Below are 10,298 nucleotides of genomic sequence, written 5' to 3'. Positions count from 1 at the left end.
GAGTCATGACTATTCTCTCGAAGCACTTCATCACTATTGGGGTGAGTGCAACAGTGCGATAGTCATTTAGGCTGGTCACAGCACTTTTCTTTGGGAGGGGTATGATGGTGGTTGACTTGAAGCAGGATGGCACAAAAGCTTGCACGAGAGACAGATTGAATATGTCCACAAACACATCAGCCAGTTCTGATGAGCAAACTCTGAGAGCACGCCTGGGGATGTTGTCTGGGCCGGCTGCTCTCCGTGGGTTTATTCTCTTCAAGGTCCTGCACACATCCACTGATGTCACAGTGAGTGATATGTTTCGTGTGGCCATAGTGTCTCTTGGTTGGCCAGGTTTGAGGACCTCGAAGTGAGCATAAAACTCATTTAGCTCATCAGGTAGTGTGATGTGGCTGTTTGTAACCGCCCTGCTCGTCTGTTGGTAGTGGGTGATGTGCTGTAGTCCTTGCCACATGCGCCGGGAGTCCGTGGTGGTGTAGTAGCCCTCCAGCTTCAGCCTATACTGTCTCTTGGCCTCACTGATAGATCTACGCAGGTCATATCTGGACCTTTTGTAGTCTTTCAATGCAACTGCTGATGTAGCCCATTACCCCAGAAGCATAGTCCTCTAGGTCAACTGTACAGTCCTCTCTTATAGCTGCAGTTCTGAACACATCCCAGTCTGTACTGTCAAAGCAGTCCTGAAGCACTAAGTCAGTTTCTTCATTCCATACTTTGATGGTCTTACTCACCGGAGGTGCTTGCTTGAGGAGTTGTCTGTATGCTGGATAGAGGAATATGGAGATGTGGTCGGACTGTCCGAAGTGTGGCCGAGGCACAGCCCTGTAGGCGGCGTGAAGACCAACATGTTGGGCCAAGATGTGGACACCGCCTGTCATCACCATCGACAATTACAAACTTCAAGTGGTACACCAGTTCACCTACCTTGGCTCCACCATCAGCGACAACCTGTCCTTAGATGCCGAAATCAACAAATGCATCGGCAAGGCTGCAACAACCCTAGGATGAATGACCACTCACGTCTGGGAGAACCCCGAGCTGACCACTCCAACCAAGATGGCAGTGTGCAATGCCTGCAATGCCTGCATAGTGAATCCTGGACAACCTATGCCAAGCAAGAGCAGGAAGCTGAACAGTTTTCACATGCGATGTCTTTGCAGCATCCTTGGCATCAGGTGGAATGACAAAGTGCCCAATGCTCAGGTTCTTGCCCATGCTGGCCTCCCCACCATGTACACGCTGCTCAGACAACACAGACTGTGCTGGCTTGGACACATGTGCACTCTGGAAGATGGTCGGATCCCCAAGGACATCTTCTATGGTGAACTCATATCTGGCAAAAGACCCCAAGGTCGCCCCCAGCTGAGATATAAAGATGTCTGCAAGCGTGACATGAAAGCTCTGGACATCAACACAGAGATCTGGAAGGACACTGCTGCAAACCACAGCAGCTGGCAATGCTTGCTCAAGAAACAGCTAAAGACAGGTGAGGAGAAGATCTTGAACCTGGCAGAAGAGAGGAGAGCCAGGCGGAAGGCCCGCACACACAGACACCCCCCCCACAACCAACTACATTTGCACATTGTGCAGCAGAGACTGCCACTCCCGCATTGGACTTACCAGTCACCGAAAATGCTGTTCTAGTCATAACACTACAAACTCTTAGGGCGCCTACTGCCTACTACAGTCTAGTTCTAGTTAAGAAAATAAATTTTCTGCCCCTCAGTTTATTTGATTTGTCTGGGTAAAATTAATTTGGATAAATCATCATTATACCACGTAACAACATCAATAAGGCAAGTATTCCTCCACCTGGTCTTATCTTCTTAATTTACATTATTTAGACATCAAGATCATGGATTCTTTGTCAAAGACTGTTTAGTTTCATTTCAATTAAATCATGCAAAAAGGCAAAATTGATATAAATGTATGAGTACCTTACAGATTTCAGTGCAAGCTAAAATCCTGTTCTTTATATAGTCAGGTGTGTGCCCACCTCTCAATTTTTTGATGAAATGAATTCCAAATTTGTCTGGGAATTTGTACCTCAGAACTAAGCGTGTTTAATCACAGGGTATCTTTGGCCTCCCTAATTTTAAATTTTATTCCTGGGCCAATTAAGTCTCTGAGAATTTTAATGGCTACACAGTCTAAAGTCCCATGGAGAGGCACTGAAGTAATCTTGGTTCATCCTCACACACATCCTCAACTACTTTATCAATATGGTATGGAGATGGAAAGGCAAAGGATCATTCAAAGAAACTATAATAATAATACTTAAAACCATTGCATACTGTCTGTATTGAAAAGAGAGCTTGTCTGGCTGGGATTCTACCATAGCTGATAATCTCTGTATCACCTCAAAAAATCTAGCACATGTGCCCATTCATTTCAAGGCTATTCATAGAATGTACTGTACACCACATGAACTGCACTTAATGAAACATTAAACAGATCCTAGTTGCAAGATGTGTGAGAATAATTCAAAATCTATCTTTCTTCTTATGTTTTGGGATTGCCTGGTTGTTTTAGGTTTCCAGAAAGATGTGGTCTGTAAGTTATGTTAGAAGAACAACTCCTGACTTAGATCCTTGTTTATTCCTATAAATGACAATTCATGCTACCAGTATTCATTAACTCAGAAAATGCAATTGATGGCAGGCTTTATATCTGCAAAGAAAATCCTACAGCAGCTATGCTTTGCACCTGATATTAATGCAAAGCAATTCTAGATTGCTTCTTTTTATTATATGGCCTGCCTATAATATAATATATATTTTATATATGTAATATAAAGGTTGAAGCAGGTTGCAACTGTGAGCTGGTTTTTAGGGGCAGTCCAGTGCTCAGTCACAGAAGGCAGGGGTCAAAACACAGACTGGCAAAATAAGAGACAGAGCCATCCTCGAAAACTAGAGATGGATAAGGATAAGCAGGGGTCAAGAACAAGGAAAACCAAGACAAAGAAACAGGCTCAGAACTCAAGAAAACAAACACAGACTTCACAAACTCTTTACCAAACAAATGGCTTGATAAAAAGGAGGTAATGAGTCAAGGGTACCTTGCAGGTGTGCAAGTGGGTGGGGCAAGGGAGAATCCAAGTAGAGTCTCTATAGAGGGGGAGACATATCACTACTACTGCCCCCAACTTCCCCTGCTCTCATTTCTTTTTTGTTCCCAGTCTATATGATGTGTACTGTGTGTTATATTCTTAAATAATACAAATTATAATCCAAATATATATACTGATTATATTTACAGTGGAAAGTACAAGTAGAAGTCAGACATAAACAGAGAATGCCATGTTTGAACTACATTACTTACATGTCTTCTCTTACATGTGGTCTCTCACTTCATCACATAACTCTGTTTCAGCCCTTTAGCAAATGAAAATTAAACCCTACTCTCTTCTGGGAAATTATGCATAACACTGTCAGCTGGTTTCTCATACAAGAATCAAATCTATTCCTTAAGTAATTAATAATGTCTACAGTAATTCAGTGTTAGACATGTTTTGTAGTTCAGGCCTAATTGCTAAAAAGGAATTCCACACAAAGCAGAGATGAATAAGCTTGTTTTTGGGAAATGTGCTGCAGCAAAGCATTCCTACAAAGCTTAATCACACAGTTCAGAAAGTTTGAAAATAAAACTAAAGGGACATTGAGGACTAAACTGCTGTATTTATTTTACATTAAAGACTTAATCATGAGACCAAAATGACATATTCAAACCTTTCTGCTAAAATAGACCCAAAACTGTTGGTGTGCTGGGATGTCAGATTAAATCTTAAAAGATTAAATCAGATGAGATTCTGGTATTCACCAGAATTTGAATCAGAATTATATTGAGTACTTAAAATAAGGAAAAAGGGAAAAGTTTAACAAATTACATCACACACTGCAAAATGCAAATCTGTTTGTATCATAATAGTAGAACATTATGATGTCATATGATTCCAGAAACGTTTTTCTGTGTATCTGCTGATTAAACACTAATATGATAAATGTGTGTAAAGTTTAGAAAAGCAGCATCAGCTTTTTGTTGTCAACTTGATAAAGAGTTGTGTTCCAGAGCAATCTAGTATTCTAGCCTGGAGGTTTAAAAAGCTGAAAGTCTAAACGAAAAAAGACAAATAGCTCCCCCTGTTGATAACAGCACTGCCCTGTGTGAGTCATATGAAAGACTTTGTGTACAGTGTAGCTGGGTTTCCTGTCACTGTGGGCGTCATGGCGCAGTAGTAGAGTGCAGAGTCTGATACTGCAGCAGAGGAGATCAACAGATCCACTCTTTTTCCATCCACTTCAGCTTTCAGTTGCTGGAGGACTGGAGTTACAGATTTTGTTGATGGGATGATCGTCAGTAAATACTCTGGTCTGGATCCAGGATACTGACGGTACCAAAACAGATAGTCTGCTTTATCATACTTGCAGGAGAGATTAGCTCTCTCACCTTCGAGAGCATGAACCTGCATTTTGTCCTCTAGTGGTGCTATTGACTGTGAAACACAGTTCCCTGTAGAAAAATGTAATTAATTTAAAAACATTAATAAGCTTTCAGTGTTGCAGAAAAAAAATAATTGGCACACAACATAATTTATCACTCACATACACATCAGTATAAAAAAGTAGAAAAAACTGAGTCTGCTATACTTACTTAGTATGATCATAAAGACAGTCAGAGAGCACAGACACATCGTGGTGGTTCCAGTGTTCAGATAAAGAGGAGAGATTTGCTGCTACTGTTCCAATATGTAAAGACTCCTCCTACATTTGTCATTGAGTCTGTAATAAGAACACAGGAAGGCAGATCAGGAGTTGTCACACACCTGATTCTGTTCATTTAATTAATTGCTAATTCTTCGAACAACTGACCATTTTTGCTTTTGCTTTGGTGGAATGAAAATCTGCAGCCACAGTGGCCCCATTTTAGTGTCACTACTGTTCTAAGAATCATCTACCCTTTTCATTGATAGATAGGGTGAGGGTGGGTGGTGATCAATTGTGCAGCAACAAATTGGCTAAATCAGTGGTGTAGTCAAGTGTAAGTCACATGTACAGGCCCAAAATAAAGGTTGTATAAAAGACTGTATTTGTCCAACATAGAAGCAGAACCAGTAATACATAAATCTGCAGTTAAATCAGACATCCTTGGAAAGGATCTGACTGGTTACAGGGGCTAGATAATGGCAATGTAGAAAGCTAAGTAATAATAATAATAATAATAATAATAATAATAATAATAATAATACACCATTTCCAAAAGTTGGGACGCAGTGCAAAATGTAAAAACACAATTCAATGATGTGAAAACCATTTAAAACCCGTATTTCATTGAAAATAGACAACATATCAAATGTTTAAACTGACAAACTTTATTGCTTTTTGAAAAAAATATGTTTTTTGAAAAAAATGATATACACTAACACATTAATCTCATTAATTAACTCATTAATCTAATACCACACTATTTATAGAATTAATAATGGTTGAATCAACATCAACATGGTTGATTTTGTACATCTCCTTACAAGAAATATAAACTAGAGAGCACTTTGGAAAGCCAGTACTCTAACTAAAGAACACAACTCTGTTATGCATTTTAAGACAGTAGAAGAGATTAATAAAGCAGTAGTTTTGCTCAGGCTAAAGAGGACTCTTGTCCAGTGTGTCATGGTGTGTTTTTTTTTGTTTGTTTTTTTGTTTTTACTGTGAGCAGAACACAATATTAGAGAGTCTGATACTAACCAGAAACAGGAACTCTGATCTGAATCTGCAATGCTGATGATACCAGTATCTTTAGGGATATTTTGGATTAGCAAATGTAAGCCTGACTGTGGTAATTAACTAGAAAATATACTTGAAATATTCATTTTTTTCCTAAAATGAAAAAGGGAGTCACTGACATACAATGAATGGCAAGTTCAGTCTCATGAAGCTCTGACACACAAAATAAGTTTCAGCACATAAATAATTTCAAGATAAAATCTACCCTCTTCTGGAAGATTTCCACAATTGCATCTCTGCGTATGAACAAGAAATTTTGCTTAATTGTTATAAATTAAACAAAACACAACACAGTGCATCAAAACCACCTGGCTGTGTGCTTATGAACTGATGAAAACCAGTAGATGTCCTAAACCAATACAACATATTCTGGAAATACTGACTATGTGGTCACTGCAGTTCTTTTTAGTGATTCAGTGACTAAACTCATCAATAAGATCTGGCACTTTAGCTCCTGAACAGCTTCTTAATGTTTCTAAAATGAAGCAAGTTATCTTACCTTTTGAGTAACTATCCAAGGTCACCCTATCCAAGATTACACTGTGTTAAAAATAAAAAAATGAAACTATCATGACACCTGACTGAGAGGACAAAGAAAACATTTTTAGAGCTAAATGTGGCACTAAAAGTCACGTCAATAAGCATTTATGCTACATTTTGGTCAAAGATGTCCTGTATGTGATCCATAGTGTACTGAGCAAGATGGGACATGATGCAAGCTTGAGTGAGGGTGTGTAGGATTGAGCGCCCCTGTGGTAAGGGAATAAATTAGACAGAATATCTCTTAAACTGAGGTCTGAGTGCCAAAGAGTTTTTGTACAGTATTTCATGGTGTCCTGTCAAAGTGGGCCTCAGAGCACAGTAGTAGAGCGCAGAGTCTGATACTGCAGCAGAGGAGATCAACAGATCCACACGGTTTTTCTCTTGAATTATATTTGTACCCACTCCAGCAACTGGAGGATCAGCATTTTGTGTAATGTTAGTTTCACTGACCAAGATCAGGAACTCAGGCCTGGATCTGGGATACTGACGATACCATAGCAAATAATCAGTAGAAGCAGATCCAGTATAATTGCAGGACAAAGTTACAGAATCTCCCTGTAGAACACTGACGGTGGAAGAACTTGGTTCTATTCCTTCTCCAGACGCGTAACCTGCTGAACAGATTTATCATAAGCTCAGTGAAAATTTATCAAAGTGAACCATTTCTTCAATGCATATTTGGAGATGTGACATTTCTTATCTGACAAAGCTTTGCATTAGTTGTATGTATCTTACCTAACATGAGAAAAAGAAGACACCAACCACCAAGACATGCCATGACTGAACAGCAGTTGATTGTAGCTCAGTTTTGCTTCATGTTACTTCAGTTTCCCCTAAAACAGTAACACATGACACCACCTGTCAGTTCTTAAAGAATTTTTAGAAGAAATCTGCCCTCTGCTGGAAGATTTCTGTAATTATGTCTCTGAGCATGAAGAGGAAATCCTGCTATACCTTGAAATAGAATATGATTCAGTGCTGGGTAGTTTCCACAGCTAATGAGATGGAGTGGAGATTTGTGCCATTAGAAATATGAATTTTAATGCAAAATTCTGAACTAAAACTGAACTTGCAGTAGAGTTAGATAAAATCTGAAACTAAAATTTACAGTTGATGTTCAATTGTCTGAAATTCAGTTTCTAAAAAGAACTTTTTCTTCTATTAATTCACATTTTCAGATTCATTTTTAAAATAACATCCAGGGGTCTTGTAGGCAAAAGCAGTCAAACCCATCACCCAAATACAATTCATTCAGAAGGTTATCTAAGTAAATGTAACAGCATAAGTATAACATGCAATTACTCACCTCTGCACAGCTTAGGCCTTGTATACACTTCACATTTGCATCCAATCACCGTGATCATATTGTGTTTATCAGATCATAATCTAGTCAAGACATGGCACATTTACAGTTGTGCTGAAAAAGGTTTTAACACTAGCACTACCAGCATTTTCATACAACTCCTTCTTCTACCAGAGACTGTCCTTTTTTGAAACTCTCACTTGACTGGGGTCCCCTCAGATGGTCAGGGAGAGCATTCCATAAGCGAGGAGCAGCAGAACAGAACGCCCGGTGCCCCATGGTGCTGAGTTTAGTTCTGGGGGGAAGGAAGCGATTTGTAGCCTCTGTTTCCAGATATTTCCACTTAGGACCCACAACTCAAGCACAATTGATAAAAACATGGACGAAAATACAGACAGGAGTGATGGGAGATCTGTCTTCTGTCCATCTCAGATAACAAACTGTGTTCAACTGTCATGTTCATAACCCTACAAAAGTCTAAAAAACCCTACTGACAACATTAAATATCGTTCCCTCCTCTCTCACTAAATATTAACTATTCCGGGTGACACACACCTAACATTAAACCACAAATGTAGTCAAGCTGGCCGCATTGCACACACAGGTCTGATCACAGTGCGTGCTGTATTACCTCAGGTAACACATTCCGATGACATGCAGTTGCGCTTATCTTTTAAATGTTTATGCAGACAACATCCAGACACAGGACACTGGCCAAAACAGACTAATAGAGGAACACCAGCTAACATGGAGACCATCATTCTAACCAGAGGCATCACTAGAGGTTTATGGTTAAGAGCTTAGCCTTTACTATCCAATGTGTGGAGACATGCTTCCCCTGGAGCATTGTTCTTTTAATGTCTCCAAAATACATATTTTTGGTGAGACTATCCATATGCATTAAATTGATTTAAAAATTATTACTATTTGGTGAAGTTGGCACATAGAAGATCTGTCTCTTGATAGTTGTGTTAGGCACAGATCTAATATGACTTAAATGCTATCCAACTATTTACAGCATGCTCAGATCAAGCAACTGTACACTGTCAGAAATAAAGTACAGTGCAGGTCCTTTTTTCATTCATCAAGATCCGAAATATATCAATGTACCATCAAGGTCCAATGTTGTACTTAAGCTTTTTTCTCCCTGGAGAAAAAAATACATATTTGTACATTTTCCTAACCGAATGTTTTGAAACAGAAATACTAAACAAAAAGCCTAGAATCAAGTTTATAGAGTCACTATTGATGGTGTACCCCTGAGAGATAATTTGCTATCTTAATTAATGCGTGTTCTTTTTAGATTCTGTTTGTTTGGGCTTATGCAAACTTTTGTGAATTTAGTTTAGATATTTGGACTTTTGGCCTCAGGAAATATGCTATAACATAACTGTAATAGCCCCATTAGCCATTTCGAAATTTGCCATCTGTCCTCACATCACAGTTCCATGAATCCACATTCTCTGAATTATCTAGACTTGATTTCACACCTAGCCACAATACGACTATATATATATGGCTTTATACTAAATCATCAACTGCTTATGCTTGTCTGACAAACATATAATGCTCTCTTGTCATATCGCTCTAGTCGTGTCAGTCTAGAGTTTGCATTACTTCTGCATAATTTATTATTGAATACATTAGGATGTGCACTACACACACATTTTTAATATAAATTAGAATGCAACACCCTGCAACATGCAGCATACTTACATTTTATTTTGCATCTGCTACATGTAGCTTCACTTTTTCTGCTTAGAAAGTGTGTAATAACAGATAATACATTGTGGTTTGGAGGTTACTTTGATCTTCTTGTGTTCAAAGCAAACAGAAGGTGTGTGAGTTTTTGTAAAGCGCCTCATAGACTTTGGATCACTGGGCTCAGTAGAGCACAGTAGTAGAGAGCTGTATCTGCCAGTCTTAGTTCTCTAACAGTGAGCTCAGTGGATGACCGGGATGTAGTAGATGAAAATCTGCTGTCTGAGGTATGGCTATAACTCTCCCGTCGAGCTCCTCTCCGCAGTAAATACTGTAGAACTCTGTTAGGATACTGTCTGTACCAGTAGAGATAGACATTTTCACTACTTGTGTCATAAGAACATTTCAGTGTAACAGATTCTCCCTCTTTTTCAAAAATATCAGTCTTCTGATCTTCTGATGGTTCAATTTGATCAGCACCAAACACACCTGTAAACAATTCAAAAAAGAAGAAAAAGAATATTAAACATTTCACTAAAGCGATAATTTTTCAAATATTTCCAAGCTCATCTTCACAGTGAGTACCTGATGTGATGATGAGGATGATGAGTAGGTTTCTCTTCATTGTGAATATGATCAGATGGAGTCAGGAGTGTGTTTAAGCTCTCAGTGCTCTAATGCTGATCTGTGTGTTAGTGTGAGTCTCTCTGAAGTGAGTACAGTTATGAGAAACTACAACAGGAAACTCCTGCTTTGGGGAGCTGCTCCACTGAGCTTTCTGTCTTTGTGGAAGAAATAAAAGTTGGACCACAAGCATAAGCTAAAAGAAACTGATAATGAATGAATAAATGAATGAATGAATGAATGAATGAATGAAGGAACGAATGAATGAATGAATGAATGAATGAATAAAGGTATATTAAACAAATGGCAGTTGGATTCATGAGTTAATTCAACACTGAACA

At 38.9% G+C, this 10,298-nt stretch overlaps 1 long non-coding RNA gene and 1 gene segment (V, D, J or C); both read right to left on the bottom strand.

Moving 5' to 3' along the window:
* Window positions 1–4,226: 4,226 nt before the first annotated feature.
* On the bottom strand, window positions 4,227–6,877 carry LOC119261878. The gene is made up of 3 exons (XR_005129238.1): window positions 6,780–6,877; window positions 4,657–4,784; window positions 4,227–4,515 (listed from the first exon to the last, which is right to left on the bottom strand). It is a non-coding gene; the product is annotated as an uncharacterized LOC119261878 (long non-coding RNA).
* A 2,616-nt stretch (window positions 6,878–9,493) lies between these two features.
* Window positions 9,494–9,964, bottom strand: LOC119264949. The segment is given in 2 exon segments: window positions 9,494–9,822; window positions 9,919–9,964. Coding segments are annotated over 2 exon segments (369 nt in total).
* Window positions 9,965–10,298: the final 334 nt, after the last annotated feature.

Source organism: Pygocentrus nattereri, chromosome 2, assembly GCF_015220715.1.
Source record: "Pygocentrus nattereri isolate fPygNat1 chromosome 2, fPygNat1.pri, whole genome shotgun sequence".
Lineage (NCBI taxonomy): Eukaryota > Metazoa > Chordata > Actinopteri > Characiformes > Serrasalmidae > Pygocentrus > Pygocentrus nattereri.
Note: the sequence above shows the minus strand (reverse complement) of the source record. Positions and strands in the feature narration are given on the sequence as shown.